This window comes from Carettochelys insculpta, chromosome 3 (genome assembly GCF_033958435.1).
Source record: "Carettochelys insculpta isolate YL-2023 chromosome 3, ASM3395843v1, whole genome shotgun sequence".
In the NCBI taxonomy this organism is placed as follows: domain Eukaryota; kingdom Metazoa; phylum Chordata; order Testudines; family Carettochelyidae; genus Carettochelys; species Carettochelys insculpta.
Genome location: NC_134139.1, coordinates 105,427,760 through 105,448,342, shown reverse-complemented (window position 1 = coordinate 105,448,342; position 20,583 = coordinate 105,427,760). Strand labels below are relative to the sequence as shown.

At 41.7% G+C, this 20,583-nt stretch overlaps 1 protein-coding gene across 1 annotated transcript in view; it reads right to left on the bottom strand.

The window, feature by feature from the left end:
* HBS1L (HBS1 like translational GTPase) overlaps window positions 1-20,583 on the bottom strand; it is a 139,621-nt gene that overhangs the window by 25,460 nt on the left and 93,578 nt on the right. Inside the window, exons 6-8 of the mRNA XM_074990516.1 lie at window positions 5,780-6,039; window positions 4,590-4,755; window positions 2,352-2,469 (exon numbers count right to left, since the gene is read on the bottom strand). Coding sequence (XP_074846617.1) covers window positions 2,352-2,469; window positions 4,590-4,755; window positions 5,780-6,039 — 544 coding nt within the window. The remainder of the gene's footprint in view (window positions 1-2,351; window positions 2,470-4,589; window positions 4,756-5,779; window positions 6,040-20,583) is intronic.

The window sequence follows — 20,583 nt, the reverse complement described above, 5'->3', positions numbered from 1 at the left end:
AACTGGAGAATGCCAAAGATGCAAATAAAATGGAACCCTCTGAATAGCTACATGTGCCCTAAAAATTACACTGGATGCTGAAAATGCATACACTATTTTGTTAGCACAGGGTATGATAGGAGAGATTATGGCCCATGATAAAGCTGTTCTGCATTTTGTAGAACAGCAGTTGGGGACTCCCTCAGAATGGCAAAACTCCTAATTATTGTAGAGCCATCAGAATCTGTTCTACACCATCTCTTTATAAACACTTTCTTGTACATCTGGGAGCATGGCAATACAAAGCCTTCAGTAATCTAAAACAGCAGAAAAAAAATCACTCCAGCCTCCAATGACATTCAAGACTAGTGTGACCACCCCCTCCTCCCCACCCAAAAGCTCTAAGGATGGAGAGAGTATAAAGGAGGATTAAAGCTTTCTCTGTCCCACCTAAGCCTCACCTGCAGGCCCAACCTCTAGCGTATATTCTCACCATCTTATTTATTTGGACAGTCACCAATATGAACTGATAATTTAAACAGAATTAAAGAAAACAGTACTGTTAAGAGCATTTTCCAAAATTTTCACAGCATACATAAGCATCCACACCACAAAAATACAACCAGAAGCTGCAGACCTCCATTGACTTCTGATATGTTTTTGGGCAACTCTGTGTCACAATTTCTCCATTTGTAAAATAATGATAATATTTACCCTTGTGATGCATTTTGAGACCTTACATAAGGCCCCCATAACGCTCGACTAAAATGATGAGAAATGATACATCTGACGAAGTGTGGGTCTTTGCCCTTGAAAGCTTATGCTCCAACATACCTGTCTATAAGGTGCCACAGCATGCTTATTTTGACTAACATAGATACTCCTCTGATACTCTTGACTAAGACTCATAACAAATATGACCAGTGAACTACTTTTCAAACAAATATATGGTAATAAGATTACAGCCAAATTTGCTTTTTGACTGTCATTTAAAGTTTGGCAATTATGTTTACCCAATAGTTTAGTCATGCTATCTCTACAATAGGGAAAGTAAGTTGATTGCAGAAACACAATTCTAGCTACAGAAATCGTACAGCTAGAATTGATGTATCTACATTCAACTTACCTGGCTGTACTCACTGAAGCAGCTCTCAACCACCTCCCTTACATCTCGTGATACACGATGAGTACAGGGTCAACTGCCGAACCCAGATAGGTTGATTTCATGCATCCTGCCATAGGCGCGAAACTGAACCCTGGAAGATCAGCCTTCAGTGGGTCTACCTTCCAGGCTAGTGTAGGCATAGTCTCAGACTTTCTTACATGCCATTATAGTTTCAGTTTCTAACTAGGAAAAATATAAAACTGGCATTATAAACTAAAATTAGTTTGAATGTGAAGGAAAACACCATAGTTTAACTTTTAACACCTAAACCAGTAACAGGAATACGGCTGTGTTGTATCAGCAGATGCAGCAGTTCAAAATAGTACTTCATGCGAACGAAACATGACTATCCTGCCTTCTCTGCATGTAAGCTATCCAGTCTGCTAATAGCCATTTCAAATATATGTCCATGCTTTTTAAGAAAAAAATCACGTATCTTTAAATGTATATATCCATACACATAGTTGTGTTAATCTCCCCCATCCAATCTATTTATTTAATTTAAAACATCTGTATAAAAGCTGAAGTTACCTTTACTCTCAATCTTATAAAAAAAAAAAAAAAAAAACACCCAGCAACACTGAAAAAACCAAACACTCACAAAGAACGTACAGGTGGCCAACCTGTGCACCCAAATACTTAAAATAAAAAGCATCACAGTGCCTGTGTGTGCTATCTGAAGTTTTGACTCCAAGCTTCAAGACATTTTGCCCTATAAAGCTTTTCTCAGCTCTATCTGTGGAGCAGTTTACGTACACATTAAATTTGAATATTGAAAGCTAAACTGCTCTTAGCGCATTAAAGCACTGAAAGTAGTTCAGTAATAAATGTGAAAACCTTTTATGTCAACATAGTTGACTAAATGAAAATATTACCTTCAATATTTTAAGAAAAGAATGTCAGCTTTCAGTTTAGAAAAAGAATGCGTCGTTTCACTTTCTCCGCCATTTTCGCCAATGTTAAACATTTCCTGAAAATAAATGACTTATCTTTCCCCATATTTTTTCTACAGGACTGGAAACAGAATGCATTTTCATTTATGACATTTTGAACAGAAGATTTATTATTTGCTAATATGCAGTAAATAGAAACTCTCGTTTTTTTCTTTTTGGTGCGCTTTAAAAGATTAGTTTTAAATAAGGTAGAATAACTAAATCAGAAAACGTCACATTATATTTAATATATGCAATTAAGAAATGTTTACTACCTGTGCAGCTCCTGTGATCATATTTGGGATGAAATCTTTATGGCCGGGAGCATCCATCAATGTAATAACTTTAGTTTTTGTCTCAAATTTGGTCATGCCCACATCCATTGTTACTCCCCTTAAATAAAACACACACAAAATACACAATTACAAATGCTTCCTAAATTCACCACACATGCTTATTAAATAGTAGACTTAGCAAATCGGAACACTGTGGCCACCATTTGATTTAACCTGTTCCCATTTTTGATCGTATAATAAGACTGTAGCAGTGACTGTCCCTTTCACTGGAGAAACGATCCCTGTGCACAAGAATTTTGTCTTAAAGAAGAAAGCATGAGTTGCTGAGAGAAGTTGTATTCTTTTTCCACTTTATATGCTGCTTTGTTCTGTATAAAGACGTCCAGATCTAATTCTGCTATGCCAGGCAGGAGAGAAGTCTAGTTAGCCAAATGATGCTGATAGGAAGAGAACAACAGGTAAACAGTTGAAGTCCTAGAGAAACTGATTATATGGCAGTTGTATACAATAATGTATTATGTTCTTCAATCAATGAACAAATAGCAAAATTCAGAACTACTAAAGCGCAAAGCAACTGTCACATTTTGTAAGTAGTATTTTGCCATTCTCCATCCCTACAAAGAGAGGCATCAACAGCAGTAAAAGCAGAATCAAGAAAATATTACCAAATATGTAAGTACAAAAATAGAGTTATATTTTTGTAAATTGCCCGCTCAATTCACAGCTGCCTTTTATCATTCAGAAAGGGCAGAACAGTTCTGGAATCAATTCCAAATTTGACTAAATAGCATCTGTGAGAAACTGCCTTGTCCTGTCCATTCTTTAATCATGACACAAAATGTCAGTGAAGAAGGATCTAAACGTTTAAAGAGAACTTCGGAGCACTTTATTTTTAAAATACAGACTTGAGAACACAGGAAAATGAGGGAAAAATCATTCAAGCTCTTAGCCTATTTTGAGGGTGGAAATTCTCTAAGTTTTTCCTTACGACAGAGTAAATCTTTTATTTACAGAAAAAAAGGCAAAAGACACTGTTTCCATTATATATATATCCTGTTCTTTAATAACACTTTAGTTTTAAGGCTAAGTTTATAAATATTTATTTACTAGATAGCCAAATTCATGATTCTAAATACCGGGGCAGTTGGGAGGGAGGGAGACTTGGACATTTTTCACATTTTTGTCTATAACACTGATTTTTGCTTGATTTTAATTTTCGGTCTGTTCATGCACAAACCTGTATTGAACATATATACAGGAAGACTGGCATCCTCAGAAGTTTAGTTATACGTATGAACACTGCAAAATTTCCTTTCTAACCCGACATCCTATTGCTCTGCATCAGTTTACATTTTCAAGGTTATCTTTGCAACCAGAGAGGCTTGAATACCATGATACCATGGGTGATGAGCACAACATAAAAATACAATTACATTAGATAAATAAACTTTACTCTGTGGTTTTAAATGAAACCCGAGATACTGGTGAATACCACAATAACTCTGGTAAGATATTAATTCTACAGTTTAGTCCATGCTTTTCTGAACACAGCAGGTTGTTGTCCGCAGATCTAATTTATAAAGTTTTTAAAAGCCATTTTATGATTTTTTTGAATTATCCACATCACTTTCCTTGTGTATTTCTTCACTGTAACATAACTTAAAATGCATTACACAAAAAAGGAATTTACATATTTTATTTCAATGTAATATGTTGCTGGCAGGAACATTTCAAAAAGGGTTCTAATGTTAATTTAACAAGTCAGATGTAATAGACCAAAAATTTCACCTTCTTTAAACTCCTCACTGGTGCCTTAAGCAAATTATATCAGCTCCTCATACTGAGCATTTTACCCAAAAATGCCCAACTTCTCAATGGTATTCAATATACACAGATAAGAAAACATACTGACTTTACTTTTACTGGTGTGTATCTGTATAAAGGGCGAAATACTTCCTATCAAGTATTTTATTCTTCAAACATTTAACATAGTCTGAAGAAGTGGGTCTGTCCCACGAAACCTCACCTAATAAACTATTTTGCTAGTCTTTAAAGCGCTACTTGACTGCTTTTTGTTTTGATAGTGTATAGACTAGCATGGCTTCCTCTCTGTTACTATTTAACATAGGTATCACAGTTAATTAGTAGAATGTCATTTAGTAACAGACGTCATAATCAGAGAAAACATTAATTCATACTAGAGGTTAACTTGCCTACCTTTCTCTTTCTTCTCCAGTTTCATCCAAGACCCATGCGTATGCAAACGAAGCTTTGCCAGCCTTTTTGGATTCCTGCTCGTATCTGTGCATAGTTCGTTTGTTTACATTGCCCAGAAGGTAAAGTAAATGACCCATTAGAGTACTTTTACCTGCATCAACATGTCCTAAGAAGGAAAGTAAACATTAGATCAGTACTACTAATTTCCACCTTTTAGACTTCATAGTACTGCTGGTAAAGAAACACACCGGTAGATATGGGAAGCTAATGCCCAAAAGTTTTGTTTCATGTTCATGCAATTCACAGAGGCTGATAATCATACATGGAACGGGCTGACCCTCTTTAAGCTGGCTCTCCCTCGTCTGGCAACATCCGTAATCTGGCATGATTTTAGTTAGCTGGGTGACTAGTCCACCACTTTTCATAGGTACGTCCAAGTTTCCTGCGGTTTCATGAAGTTCGTTCACAGCCACCAGTCCTGGCTCTCAACGTTCTGTGCTGCAATTTAGCCGTAATTTACCCTTAAATGTCGTCTAAGAGCCCAGTAAGCAGTGGAAGATTTGGTAATGCTGCTAGACAACACTGACAGCCTGTGGTCCAGCAAATTGTCTCGTTTGGTCCTGAGGGTGCCAGGATAGAGAGGTTCAACCTGAAGCAGACACAGAAAAGTATCAGAGAGGTAGCCAAGCTAGTCTGTATCTTCAAAAACAATAAGAAGTCCTGTGGCACCTTATAGACTAGCAGATATTTGCAGCACAAAACTTTCATGGGCAAAGACCTGCTTTGAGAAACAAGATATCGGTTAGTCTGTAAGGCACCACAGAACTACTTGTTGTTTTTGCAGATAAAGATTTTCTCGGGAAAAGAAATGGGTGAAGTTGACCTCTATTCTGGCAAACATGTTAAAAACAATGTTAAAAAGATAAGTCCACTTTAATGTATACTTTATTTTGACAAAATGAGGATGAGGGATGGGCAGAAGGCCTAGTTATTATTTTAGTCCATGAAGGTTAAAAGTGGCTGTCTCCACAAGGGTAAAGGTAAAGTGGATGGACTTTCACTTCAGTCTGAGATTTTCCTTTCCTAAATAGAGTGTCCTGCTTCTGTAATACCCCCAGACTCAAAAAGCACACATTTCTGACACAAAATGTATTCAATTTGTAATTAAAATAAAGAAAAAGGGATACTACCTATCACCACTAAATTCAGCAGCTGTTTTCCGCCTTGTCTCTTCTCCAATTCTGCTTTCACATCTATTTGTTGTTTTGTCTTGCTAGGCTTTTTCACTGGAGTAGGAACTGTACTCTGCTCTTCTGAAATCTGAATAGTTTGGGATGGAAGAGCTGGCTTAGAGATCATCTCACTTACTCCAGAGGGGACACTGTAATCCTCAGACGGTGGTCGTTTTTGTGGTGTACTAACAATATGACCATTCTCTTCAGAAATCACACTGGGGAAAGCAAAGAGAAAAAACAAACAAATTTAGAGAGAAGACACCGAAACCCTAGAGCAGGGCTTCCCAAACTTAAAACATCTGCATATCCCTTTCAGGACTTCAGCCTTATTGGCATACCCCCCTCCCCCGTCCTAGTGCCATCCCAGTGCTTATCTCCCAATTTTTAATAATTTATTTTCTGCCACATACCCTCTGAAACCTTTAACATACCACACTTTGGGAACCACTGCCCAAGAGCATGAGAGAACAAAGGGAGTATTTCTTAGCTGTATAATCCATTCCTTGAAATCAAGAATCTCTGAGAAGTAGCTAGAAACTGTTAAAATTAAAGCAATAAATAACTGGACCCAAACCACAGCTACAGACTCTGAATATCCTGCCTAAAAAGCAGCCTGAACAAGAGCAAAATAAGAAAGCCTACCCTGTAATCTTTGATATTCAGAGAGACAAAGAAACCTTTCTCGTAACCTCTTCCTTTGATGGGAAGGGAAGACAGTTATGAGAGGTGATGAATGAGAACTTGTCTTTTGCAGCAGAATTAACATGGACTCTTACCCGGAAGCTGTTCCTAACCTGGCTGCTGTTCATACACAAGAATCTCTCACCAAACTGTGATTGTGTTTTACATCAAGCTTAGCTGACTACTCCTAGGGTAGAGCTTAAAACCTGAGTACTGCTTAGCTTTCACCTGATAATGCATGCATTTTGTTGCATGAAGGCACACTAAATCATTCAAGTGCTGGTAATCATCCAATGCCTTCCCAAAAGTCAGCATGATTGCCATATTATGAAGAGTAGTGTTGGGGAAGATAGGTCATATTTAAAAAGAGAGGGGGAGAGAGAGAAGGATGGTCTTACAATTAATCACCAGGGATTCACGACATCTGCAAGATGGGATGTCTTTCTAACTCTACCAAGAAGCTACTGTGTGACTTTGATTACATCACTTCCCCTCTGACTCACCACCTATAAACTAAGGCCTACAATCCCTAATTCACAAAGGTGTCCTGAGGATAAGTTCATTAATGAGATTGTCTCACACACTTAGGGTAACATCCAGCACAGAAAAGCCAAACGCCATATACAAAAAACTGAAGACAAATTTTCCATGTTGGCTGATACACAGAGCACCAGAAAAATCTATTGAATCAGTGTCACTGAATGTAAATTGCCTGGTGAACAAGGATAGGATCAATAGTAAGGCCAAAGTGCACATAGCATGATATGGATGAAAACCCCTACTATACAATAGTACAGTACTACAGCGTAATGGCCCTAATATATTAAAGTACTGAGACATTGGCCCTTTAAGAGTGAAGAAGCCAATGCACCCAGACTCATCAGCTGACGCTTTGCTGGGCTCAAAGAAGATATCTGAGCCCAAAATAGGACAGGGAGCTGACAGAGTCAAGGAGGACAAGTGGAAGAAAGGAGAGATCCAGGAGCAGCAGCAATCGGAACAGTAAATAACTGGGAAGAGCCAAAGATGAGGACTGGCCAGAGGTAGGGATCCCAAGTGAGCTAAAGGAGAACTTGTGCATCAGCTCTTGTAAAGAAGGGGGTTGACAGTGACACTGAAACGTACATCCCAGAGCAGGGCTAGAATTCACAGGCACGGAGGTCTGGTCAGTGCCAGAAGTTCTGCCACAGGAGACATGACAGGGGGCTATGGGAGAAGAGGTGAGAGAGAAACAAGTCTTGGAAATCTCACATAGGCGCCAGGGCAGAATGGGGTACTGACTCTCGGATAGATGATCTGGGGCAGTTAACTTTGAATGGTATTAAAGAGCTGGTGCATAGTAAACGCACATTGCTCTTTTGGATTTTTAAAACTGTTTTTGAGAAGATCTGTGGTCTGCATCCCTTTAAATTAATACAAGGGTATAAAACTGCCACTGAGAGAAACTATTGCTTTTCACAGGTGGATTCCAAGGGGAAATAGAGGCAGGTGTACGTGTCCTGCACCAGCTTGCCACTGGAGGGTGCTCCAGGCAGTGCCACCTAATCGCACTGCACTTAAAAATATTTATAGGCGACAGGAAGATGTTCCTTCAATAAGGACATGTGCAACCCTCAATCTCGCTCCAAACACCAATATTCTTTTGCCTGGGCCTTTCCATAGGTAGGCATCTTTGTTCCTCACATATGGCCCAAGAAGCCCTGACATGGAAGTTAATGCTGTCTCAAGCTGCGACAGTCAGTTTTCGTGATTCACTTTCCATTCCCCTTGTTTCCTCCCGTTCAGCTTTAGGCTAATAGTTTTCAAGATGTAATCCGCAGATCCCAGGAGCTCCACATACTACTTTCAGGACTTCCAAAAGGGTCCATACCCTCCACATGAAATTTTTTAGGAGTCCACAAATGAAAAATGATTGAAAATCACTACTTTGGGCTATTTTCCATGACACAAATTATAAGGAACAATCAAAGCCAGATTTTTTAGCTGTTATAAGTATTGTATCAGAAACAGAATAGTTTATGATCTGGCCAGGACTCAAACTAAAAACAATTAAGACAGATTCGTACTCATGTTGCACACCTGCAAAGATGTCTACCACAGCAACACTCTGAGTTCAGACCCTCCAGTTTTTTCCAGAGAGTGCTCCAGCCCAGAAGCACTCACAGGGGCATGGACAATGCCAGATCAGCTGTGTTGCCAGGCTAGGGAAGTCTGGATTATAGAGATTCGACCTATATCATGCTTTTTCCCAATTAAAACTCTTCCAGCCTCCTTGGACTTTTTTCAGGTACTTTCATCTCACAATTTTAGCACCCAGTGCTTTCAGAGTGAAGCATAAAACACTTGCACATATTCAGAAGAACAGCTATACTTCACATTGGTCTGAAAATTCGGTCCCTGAAGCCTTATGACATTTAAGGATCTAGAGAGAAGTTCTTGCATAAGAAAAAAGGTCAAATATCTTTGTAGATGGCAACCTACTGCCTCCCCTTTATTGTCTGCACTATTTTCCATGCCAATTTAACACAAAAGTTAAAAGTGAAGAAACTACAGAAAACTGCAATTAAGGAAACCCAAAAGCAGAATTGAGACATTTCTGCAGCTTTTCAAACAACATTCCAGATATTTTCATACTGAGTCTACCCAAATATCAGGGCAAAGACAAAAACAAACAAAAAAATCCAAAAATCAAACACACTTAACAGATTCAATAATTAATCACATTATCTTTTTATTTGCTTAACTCCATTTCTCAGTATTAATCTTTTATTGCTGATTATTAATTATAATTTTCTCAGAAAATTAGTCTGGTAATTACTTAGAAAGCTTAAAGCTTAATACGCTATGGGATTTTCTTTCTTCAGAATTGTAGGTGCACTTCCACTACATGGTCATTAGCTACTTGTCACATAAGCAATTTTTATCTATCGTTCAATCTCCATAGGACAGAAGAAATTAAAAGCAGAATGCCAAATCAAGAATGGGCGTTCCTCTTCCCTTCTAAATTAGAGGGGGAAAAGCTTACTGTTGGAAGTCCTCCCAGAAGAAAAGTCCTGCGCCATGTGCAAGGACCCCTTGCCTGGGTCCCGAGTGTCCTTTGGCAATGTAGAGCTGAAACAGGGGACACAAACAAATTTGTGTCCATTCTGCATGAGCCGTATGACGGAAGTGAGAAGGGAACTTGGGAAACACAGGCTGATGCTACATTATGAGATAAATTCAACTTTCAAGGCTTTAGCTCGATATTAAAATGTGACTGTCATCACATGTAATACTGTTAATTCGATTTACTTAGCCATAATGCCAATTACAGCATATTGATATTACAGGATGGGTATAGCAGCTATTTCAAATTTAAAATCTCGAATCAAGGCTAGTGTGGAAGCACCACGTCCTTAACTCGAATTTGTCAGCCTCCAGAAGTGTCCTGTATGTAACCCACAAAGGTACACAGTGACCCTCCAAGTACGGCTGCTTCCTTTTGCGCTGCTGTCCGGTGTGCAGGAAGAAGGTCAAAGTAAGCCCGCAAAGTTTGGATTGAATTTGAATGTGAATTAAAAAGTGAATTGGAATTTAGCAGCCCATCACTAAAAATAAAAAGAGCCTCCATTATAAAAAAAAATTGTTTTTGCCCATCGCATCACACTGCATCGGTAGCAATTATTGGTAGCCCTGTCCTGCAGTCATGAGCACTCAAGGTAGTGATCTGACTAACATTTCTCAGGCTCACAAGAGAGCCCCAGCTTAGACCCACCAGGAGATTCTGGATCTCACTGCCATTTGGGGAGACCAATCGGTGGCGAAGAGACTTGAGGTGGCCAACAGAAACGCAGCCATCTATGATCAGATGGTGCGTGAGATGGCCGCCGTTACTCCTGGGATTCTATGAAGTGCCAGGTAAAGGTTAAAGAACTCTATCAGGCCTACCAAAGAGTCCAGGAAGCCAACCAGCGATCGGGGCAGCTCCACGGACCTGCTGCTATTATCAACAGCTCCACATGCTTATGGGGAGCAACCCCACCATGGAGCCCAGACTCAATTACAACACTTGTGGAGGCCCTGGTATGGAGTTCGGGGTGAACCCCAAGGAGCAGGATGGCCCGGAGGAAGAGGGCAACAGAGAAGAGGAGGGGAGCAATGAGCAGGAGACAGAGGAAGTTGTTCCAGATGGCCCGGCACTATCATCAACCCAGAACCGGTCCCCTCCACAGCATTCCCCTCCACGCCAGTCACCTCCGTGCCGGTCTCTGAGCCTTCTGGAGCAAGCAGTTCTGGTGAGTCTTTAATCTGCATGCTAGAAGTAGGGTGGGTATAGTATAGGGTTTTGCATAGATACAAGTTTGCTGGTTGTGCTTCTGTGCCCCTAGGAACAGCATGTTACTGTTTCTTGGGATAGAGCGCTTCTCCTTTTTGGAGATCTCTTCAAAGGCCTCATCCAGGCACCCTTGTATGTGTTTCACAAGATTCTTGGACAGGCCTGACTTGTCGCAGCTTCCATGGTAGCACACCTTGCCATGCCAGGCAACCAGACAGCAATCCAGTGTCATGGCACCACACAGCATTTTAGCAAATTTTCCAGGCCTTTGGTCACATGACAGGAGTAGCTGTTCTTTCTCCACGTCTGTTGGTTTTAGGAGGGTGATGTCGTCTTTGGCAACCCGAGGAAGTATGGCAATTCACATCTTTTTTTTTTTGTTTGTTTAACATGCTTTCCGCCCCTTTACATTGGCCTGCAGCAGCCAGTGGGCACTCCATTCCCCACCCCACAACGCAGTTTGCAGGCTCTGGGTGCGGGGCGGGAAGGGGGGGGTTCCCCCTACATGTCCCTTTCCAACCAGCATTTCTTTTCATTTTTCATGACCGCCCCCAGCCACCACGCTGCTGCTGGGCATTTCCTCTCCCAACCCCACTTCCCCCAGCATTTCTCTTGATTTTGCAGGACTCCCTGGTGCCACACAGCTGCTGGGTAATGCTGGGTGTTTCCCCTCCCATGTCCCTTTCCAAGCACCATTTGTTTTCAATTCTCAGGAATCCCCCTGTGCCACACAGAGGATTCCTCTGCTGTGCTTCCCCCCTCCAATCCCTGGCCATTTACATCCAGACTTTTGCTGGATTTTTTTTTCCCTTTACCTTGTTTTTATTGTGCATTGAAACCTCACACGCAGCCACCCATTTGTCACTGCCTGCCACAGCACTCCCAGCCAGGACACCTGGCGGCTGCCCCTGCTTTGCAGACCTTGCCATTCCCAACCAAAGAGGACAAGAGCTTATAAACTTACCACATGCACAAAGCGATGTGCTAGAGAAGTGATGGCAAGTGAGGTATTGTGAAATGCACACTTACCGTCCCATCTTTAATAACCCGTGTCCTTCAAAAGTATATTTTCAGTGATAATACACACAGAAAGACCCATTCATTGCACTTCAAAGCAGATTATGTGAATTGTGTCTTAATTTTGACCTTAATTTTACACACCCATTGCCCAGCATTGCAGGGAAAACCAGGAGATGCAAACAAGATCTGATCCTGCAGCACATGCAAAACACTCGGGCAGCGCACAAGAACTTGCCAAACACACTGCTCAGTGGTGTCACAGCTGAGTAGTGTCAGAGTCAAGTAAACTTTAACAAGAGAATTCTTGACCTCCAGCAGCAGCAATTGTCAAAGATGAATGAGACCATGGCAAAGCACAGTTCATGGCAAAGCAGACTGAGGTCGTGGCAAAGCTCATAAAAGCAGTTACTGAGCAGACAGAGGTCCTGTACTCCCTGCTGCAGCTGCAGAGGAATTCCCAACCCAGCAGGGCTTCAGCTAATACCTGCTGGCGGGAGTCCCCTGAGGAGAGGGTGCCCACCCCCTGTCATTGGGGGGACCCCAAGGAGAGATCACCCAACCCCCATCGTCATGTTCCTCTCACACAGGAAGGAAGAGCAAAGCTACCCTGCTGCTACAGCCCCAAGGGCCACTGCAAAAGGCTATTCAAGCACCCTTCAGAAGGCTTCTTTTCATGGCCACTTAAACCTCTCTTACCCCCCAAAATAAAATCTTTTCTTTGAGTTCGGTGTGATTTCTTGTCCTGTCAGATTGGGGGTGGGGGTTTGGGAGGGTAAAACACAAATCAAAATGGGTGGATGGTGGGAGGGTGCGTGCCAATGAAAGTACTGCTGGGCAGTGACACTTCCTTGTCCGCAGCAGATGCGCAGCTGAGGGAACCAAGCAGGTTGGAAGGGGGTTGGGGGTGATGCAGGCACAGTACTTTCTATTTACTGCACCTTAACCCCCTCCTACCAAAAAAGCGCATTCATTCATTACGGCATGCTTGATTTATTGGCATCATGGCAGAGCCACACATAGGTATCACGTGCATTGCAGATCAGTCATAAAGCTGTTTTTCAAAGTGCCCCTTATTGCTGCACCCTGAGCATGGCAATTGGCGGATGGCAGTGTAGATGGCTGCTAGTAAGCCCTGCCTATTGCCTTGGCTTCAGAATTCCAGATAGATGGGAAAGCGTCCCACCTTGATTCACATATGTTGTGTGTGCTGTAATAACAGTGGGGACATTAGCTTCAGAAACATCCCAATGGGTCAATAAACATCTGAACCTCATTTTCAAACATCCAAAGGCGCGTTTCACGGTCATTCTGCACCTGGTCAGCCTGTGATTGAAGTTTTCCTTGCTGGGATCCAGGGCTTCTGTGTAGGTTTTCATCAGGTAGGGAAGCGGAGGGTAAGCTAGGTTGCCCAATATAACGATCAGCATCTCCACGTCACCAATCTTGATTTTCTGATCGGGGGAAAAAAGTCCCATCCAGGAGCTTTCAGTACAGTCCTGAATTTCAGATCATGCGTGCACCATGAACCCTCCCAGACTAGCCAACTTTGTCAGTAAAACGACCTTTGTATTCTACCAACCCATGCATGACCATGGAGAAGTATTGATTAATATACTCCAATGCCAGGTGGGCCGTGGCCATGGTGGGGATGTGCAAGTCATCTATTGCCCCTCCGCAGTTAGGAAAGCCCTGCGCCGCAAAGCCATTCACTATGACCTGTACATCTCCCAGGGTCACAGTCTTCCTGAGGAGATGCCAACAGATTGCATGGGCCACCTCCATATCCACAGATCCCACTGTAGATCTGCCCACCCCAAACTGATTTGACACTGACCAGTAACTATCGGGGGTTGCAAACTTCCACAGTGCAATTGCCACTCACTTCTGTACTGTTAAAGCCTGCCTCATTTTGGTGTTGCTGTGCTTCAGGGTGGGTGCCAGCGCATCACAAAGTTCCATAAAGGTGCACTTGCATATGCAAAAATTCTACACCCACTGCTGGTCATCCCAGGACTCCCAAATGATTTGATCCCACCACTGTGTGCTGCTCTCTCAAGTTCAAAACTGTCACTCTACTGTCAGCAACGCAGTCATGGCAGCCACCAGCTCTGAGTTCTTAGACTCCAGTTGGCACAATTGCTGTTCCAAACCACCATCCTCCTCCTCCTCGTCATTGTCGTCAGCAGCAGCAGCTCCAATAGGGTAGCCAAGCACCACTGAGCTTTGAAATTGAAGGACAAATTGCATGATAGACCCTGTGGTTGCTGAAACGATCTGTGCTATGAGTTGGAGCATTGATGGATCCATGCTTGCGCTGAAATGCTGCAGAAGGCAATGGAGCAATCTCCAGTTCTTTTTTCACACTATTAGTGATGCAGTGAATTCTAGGATCATGCTTGGAATTCTGGGATTCCAACATGAAACACCCACAAGCAACCAGGGCTAAGACACTGTGGGACAGGTATCCACAATGCAGTGCTCAAGCTGTCAAACTTGCACAGGGAAATGGGCTAATGAGATTTGACACGGAGAAGAGGTAGGTCGAATTTCAAGAAGCTTTGTGGACATTTTATTCAAATTCATAATATTGAGATTAATTATTTTAATGTATTATATATCGATTTTATCTCAGTGTGGATACAGCCACAGGGAAGGAAAGATTTTTATAAAGGAGAGTTTGAAGACTCTTGAGAAGTGACACACTAGACTTCCCTTCTCATTATGCAGCACTAGGTGTGCTGGTTAGAAAAGGAGATGGACAATAGGGAAGAGAGGAAAAGAGATGAGAAAAAGGGATGAGGGTAAAAGGAAGAGAAACTATAAAAGTAAAATGGAAAGGGGAAGAATTATGCAGATAACTCACATAAGGTAGAAAAGGAACAAAGAAATGAGAAAAGGTGAGAAAGCACTAAGTCACAATCTTAAAGCATTCTTTTCTGTACTTATATTTTGGCTCGGGTATAAGCCAAAGAGAGTTACAATGGGAGGAAAAATTTGGGAATTCGAGGATTAGGTTTGGAGAAGCAGAAGGGAGAGTGATGGTGCAACTGGAAATGGGATAAAGAGAAAACAGGCTTTGCAAAGTGGAGGGCCAGGCAAATAGGTTGGAGGACCTGCTTCAAAATGGAGCAGAGGAAATTGAGGAGCCTGGGAAATAGAGCAATAGGCTCAGTTAATCAGATCCAAGTTCTCATCTTGTCCCAAAACTGTTTCAGGTACAAGCATAACATTGCTTGAAGAAGCAGCACCATGCTGATGTTTTATCAAATGTGGCAATATGGGTAAAACATGAGACATTAAGCATCAAGATGATGAATCTTAGGATCAAATACTCATGGAGCCTCAGCTGAAAAGCCCACCTTTAAAAGGATCTCTTCCAAATCCTGCAACCAGTCCTGACCGCAGGAGTCTTTTAAGCTGTATTTGAATTGATCATATTTTCCTCAAATAGGCAAAAAGCAAATGTCTATGAAAAAGTAAAGCAGTTCAAAACATAATAGAATTAAACTATTTAATTAATTTATGGAAAGAAAAGAAGCTTCAACAACCCATGAAAGCTCATGACTGAATAAATAAATGTGTTGGTCTCTAAGGCGCTACAGGAGTGCTGCTTTTGTGTCAAGCTACGGACTAAAATGGCTACTACTTTGAGACTACTGTTCATTGTATGACCTTCAACTTGACTGTGCATGTAACATACAAATGTTAATCGACCAACTCACTGAGAAAGGGTTCTTGTTTGACAGGATGCTTCTCTAGCTTTTGAGCAAGATTTTCTTCAGATCTTATATAATCACTGACATTTCCATGACTCCACTGGAATAAATCTCCATTAAGAAGGCAGCCTCCATTCAAATAATGTTAGCTTTCAGAAGGGAACAAAGCATTCACCTATCCCAGGGTAGTTCAAACTACTGGCCCACAAATGCTCTTTAAAATTTCAGTTCTGTAATAGAGATATTTTGGTGAGGTTCTGATATGTGTGACAGGCTCTGCATTTGTAGTGCCATGTATAAAAAAAACCAACAATACCATCAGCATGACCCCTCCATTAATAAAGCAAGATTCCCAATCAATGTCCAGCATAACCAGGGATGCACTGTGTATGTGTGAAGTATCTTGGTGTTATGTGTCAGCCAGCCAGCCTCAGGCCTTCAGCTGAGCTGAATCAAGCACGTGGGTATATTTACTGATAACCATGGACAGTGGGTGAGGCTTCTGTGGGGAGGCAGTACTCCCAAGCCTGCCTCTTGTGCCCATGGCCATTCCCATGCCCCACCTCCTCTCCACTCTCTTCCTTGCTCTGACTGCACTGCCTCCCTCACCACACGTGCACCCCCTTCCACTCAAATCTCTCAACACAAGTAAAGGATATCTGGGTGAGGTAAAAAGAAGAAAACCTCCACTTTAATGCAATTTCACAGAAAATGGAACACGTTTTCCACTATGTGGCAATGGCGTTTTTGGAGACTGGACGTGCAAAAAGTGCCTAATTAAAAGCACTGGATTAGGGAATAAAAATGGCAGTCTGATACCTCCCTGGAAGTCTGGGACATAGGTCCTTTAATAGACTTCTGGCTCCTCTTTCAAACACCACACCATGTTTCTTCCTTTACATTTCACTTTCCATTTCCCTCATCTGCAAAACGAACCTCTTTGAAAGGACTTCTATGTGATTGCTGAAGAGGGTGTGCACGTAGGAGAGCTGTATTTGTGACACAGTAGAGTTCACAGAAAAATCATCAAACTATGATTTCAAAGGGGGAGTGTGGGGAGAGTGTCTGCAGAGCAAAGGGAAGAGAAGAAGATGCTAAGCAGTGGGCTCAGTAGCAGCTGGGCTGGGAAAAGGAAACTAAACCCTCTACCCGGACTGGGGGCAGGGAGAACGCCGGGGAGCACTCAGCAGCATCTGGGCTGGGGCAACGGATAGGAGGGAGGAAACGCCATATGGACCAAACATGAGAGGCGAAGCAGAGCAGGGCAGATGGGGCCAGCTGAACAGGAAGAGAGCAGCAAGGAGGTAGCCCACTTTGACCACCCTGGGCTGAGGTGCAGGGGTAGAAACCAACCAACCAACCAGGCCACCCAGCAGCAGCACAGCAAGCTGAGTGGAGTGGTCTCTGGAGAGCAGAGCTGGCACAAGTCTTGAAGAAGGTATGTTGAACAAAACTGAAATGGCTGGTGGGTGGGGGAAGAAACTGACAGTGCAGGACTATAATTTGAGCCTTGCATGCTTCTTGCAAGTTCAGGGGCAAGCAGCTGAGGAGGCTAGCTGCTGCTCTGCCTTCCCAGCTGTCCCAGAACTTGCCTGAAGCACACTACACACTTTCCACAGCAACACAAGGTGGACAGGCAGGGAGGAGAGGGGCCGGGCCAGCATAGCCCGTGTTCCCCTGAACTTCTGTGTTTTCTGTCTGGAAAGGCAGAGCCTCCTTTTGCCTTACTGATGAGCCACCCCCAGTGGTAACTGCATAAAAGTATACTCAGTGGCTTTCAATTTGTAACCCCCAAAATCAACATTAACAGATGAGGTGAATGGGGTGTTTAAAATAAAATGGGAAGAAGAATAATTTCTGTTCCTTGAAAATAATGGAATTCTGCTATGCCTCATGTGCCTATAAACAATTGCTGTGGTGAAAGAATAAAATATTAAGCATTATGGGACAATGAACAGAATACAGTATACCCAGGATGTAGGGAAATTACACACTGGTATTTTAATGGACCTGAAAAGTCAACATCAGAAATAAAAGGAGGTGCTATTTAAGTGTGGGAAGCCTCAAACTATACGTTTTACTGCACTGTATGACCATATTCTGATGCTTGTGAAAATGAGTAAGTCATTTAGAGACAGGGAATTGATAAAGAAATGTGCAGTGAAGACAGCACAAAGCGTTTGGGGAAGATAAAGTGGCCAAAAATTTTGAAAGTGGGTCACTGTTTCACACGGTTGCAAGAAGAATAAGAACTTAATGAACGCGTTTCTTTCCAACTGAAAGACATGATGAAGCAATGTAAATATTTTTTACTGGCTTTGGACAAAAGTACAAACATCAGTGACATAAGCCAAATTCTCATATTCACAGGTATTGTAGCTGAGGATTTTGTGGTACATGAAGAGATAATCAAGATGCAACCCTTGGATGGTAATTGAAAAGGTTCAGAATTTATGCCACTCTTGATTCTGTCGTCAGTGATTATGCAGGTTTCAAAAGTATTCCTGTATTGTATCTGATGGTGCAAGAGTCATGAATGGCAGCAAAGTGGAGTTAGTTGGTTTGCTAAAGGAAAATGCAGTGGATTGTATCACACTGCACTGCATTATTTACCAACAAGCATCATTTGGCAAGATTTTACAGACGAGCGATGTCATGCACAATGTTGTCACGCACAGTGAACTTAAGTGACAGCAATAAATCCTTGAGACACAGGAAATTCAAATCTTTCCTTGAAGAACTGAGTGTAGAATTTAGTGATCTACCACTGCACTCAGATATCAGGTGGCCAAATGTTGGGAAGACACGAACATTTCTTTGCTCCACAGAAAGAAAAATTTTCCTTTCTTCAGAATGGGCAACTTGGCAACACACATAAATATCAAAATCAACTGCAAGCTAAAGATTTTCTTTGCTCCCTATCATTCCTGGCAGACATGGCAACTCACTTGAATGTGCTGAACCTGAGCTTACAAGATAGGCAAGAGAAGCTACAACTATTCACTGTGCATTTGAGGACAAATGATCTTGCACGCTTCACTTCTTGCCGTGAGCTGATGACCAATGATAACAAGGCAGCCTTTTCAAGCTTGGCAGAAAAAATTGAAACTGTATCTGGTGAGTTTGACAAACTGAAGCGGAGTGTCCACTTATTTAACAATCCAATGGAATCTACGGTGGAAAGACAGTCACTAAACCTTCAGCTTCGATTGTGTGAGTTATAATCTGACCCACTGTCAAAATGAAGGTCAGGATAGTTTCTGGAAGTTGGTCTGCAAGGAGTAGTTCCCCAAGCTAAGAGACTTTGCACTCAAAATACACTCAATGTTCAGTATTACTTATATATGCAAAAGCACATTTTCTGTGATGAAACAAGTAAAATCCAAGGCCTGAAACCACATGGGAAATGAAACACTGGATGCCTGTCTTCAGCTTGCTAGCACCATTGATATTAATACGGTTACTCTGGTAAAAGAAAAACTTAACCCCCAGAACTCCCATTGCCAGGAAAGAATAAAATTAGCACTAGTTCAATAGAAAGTTAATGCCTCCTTTTCATCTTTCAACTTTTTTCTGTTTGTATCCATTCTATTCAGTTTTTTTCACGAATTTTTCATGGCACTTTGGAGGGAATAAATTTATATATGCCCCGACTCGTGTTCCTTACCCTGCCACAGATAGCATCCTATCCTAATTAGTTGCATTACTTCTATGAAGTTCACATCTATTTTTAAAGGAAGTACTGCATGAGAAGTTAAACCTCTCACACAGCAATGAGCATTCACACCCAGCTGGATGACAAACAACTACTTCAAAGGTGAGGACTGTTATAATACAAAAAAGCATCATCACTAAGAGGGGAGCACATACAGTTCCACTAGGGTCACTGGACAGGAGAGCAGTATAGTAACAACCCTGCCAAAACTACTGTTTATTCCAGGAAGAAAAAGAACCTCTGTCTGCCTATCCAAAATTGACTTTAGCCTCTGGATAGGGAGTAGTCCTCTGCAATCCATCTCCTTGATTTGCCATATTATGGACAACATAGGATCTTAAAATGTGTCTGTCGCTCCACTGATGGTACGTGCATGGTCAGCTCCAAAATGCTTTTTATATGAAGAAAAAATTTAATTATTATTTTTGTTGGGCATTGAGAAAAGAACATCTACTATCCCTATTGGAATACTGAAGGATGGAAAGATTTATCACCTACATTTACTTTTTCTTTTAGAAACTTTTACTCAGAGCAACTAGTTTCACCACTTCCCATGTAGAACCACAGACTATAAAAGGTACCATGAGAACACTAGAGAGGGAGGAGGATTTCCAGTCCGTACTGAAATCAACACGCGTTTTGCCACTGACTTTAGCGTGGAAAAGATTTCACCTATAGATGTATGTCACTGGTCATATCTTAATTCTATTGCACAGATTCACCAGCAGCACTGACAGGATTTTGAAATGCTCAAGGAATTACACATTGGAGTCAACCGTCAGCTCACAGATAATTTGCTCAGGTAAATTGCTAAAAGTAGTCATCACCTGATGAATATTATTCCGTGGCCTGCATGAAATTACAGTCTCAGGGCAGTCCTCCAGTTGACACCTTATTACAAAACCACTAACACAATTTTGAATTAATTGCCCTTAGACACCATGGTGAAAGGATAGTATAGAAAAAGCACAATTGCCAACTTTCTTGGTAATATTAGCAGAGCAGAACACAGAAAACACATGAAGACTCATTTCTAAGATGATCCCTCCACAACAGAGTTGTACACACAGATGAGCTGTGCAGGACAATTTGTTTGGCTGATACTTATGTCCTTTTTCTGATTAACACACTTAAAATGATGCTCAATTTTTCCTATTGGTGAGTTTTACTGTGGAAGAAATTTGTCTTTCCACATCATGCTCTCATAGCTCAACTTTCCCTTTATTCCTGGCAAATTACTAAAACTGAATCTTCTACTAATTTTCTTTTAAAAATACCTAAAAGAAGGTATAGGTGATTCAATTGTTGCAAT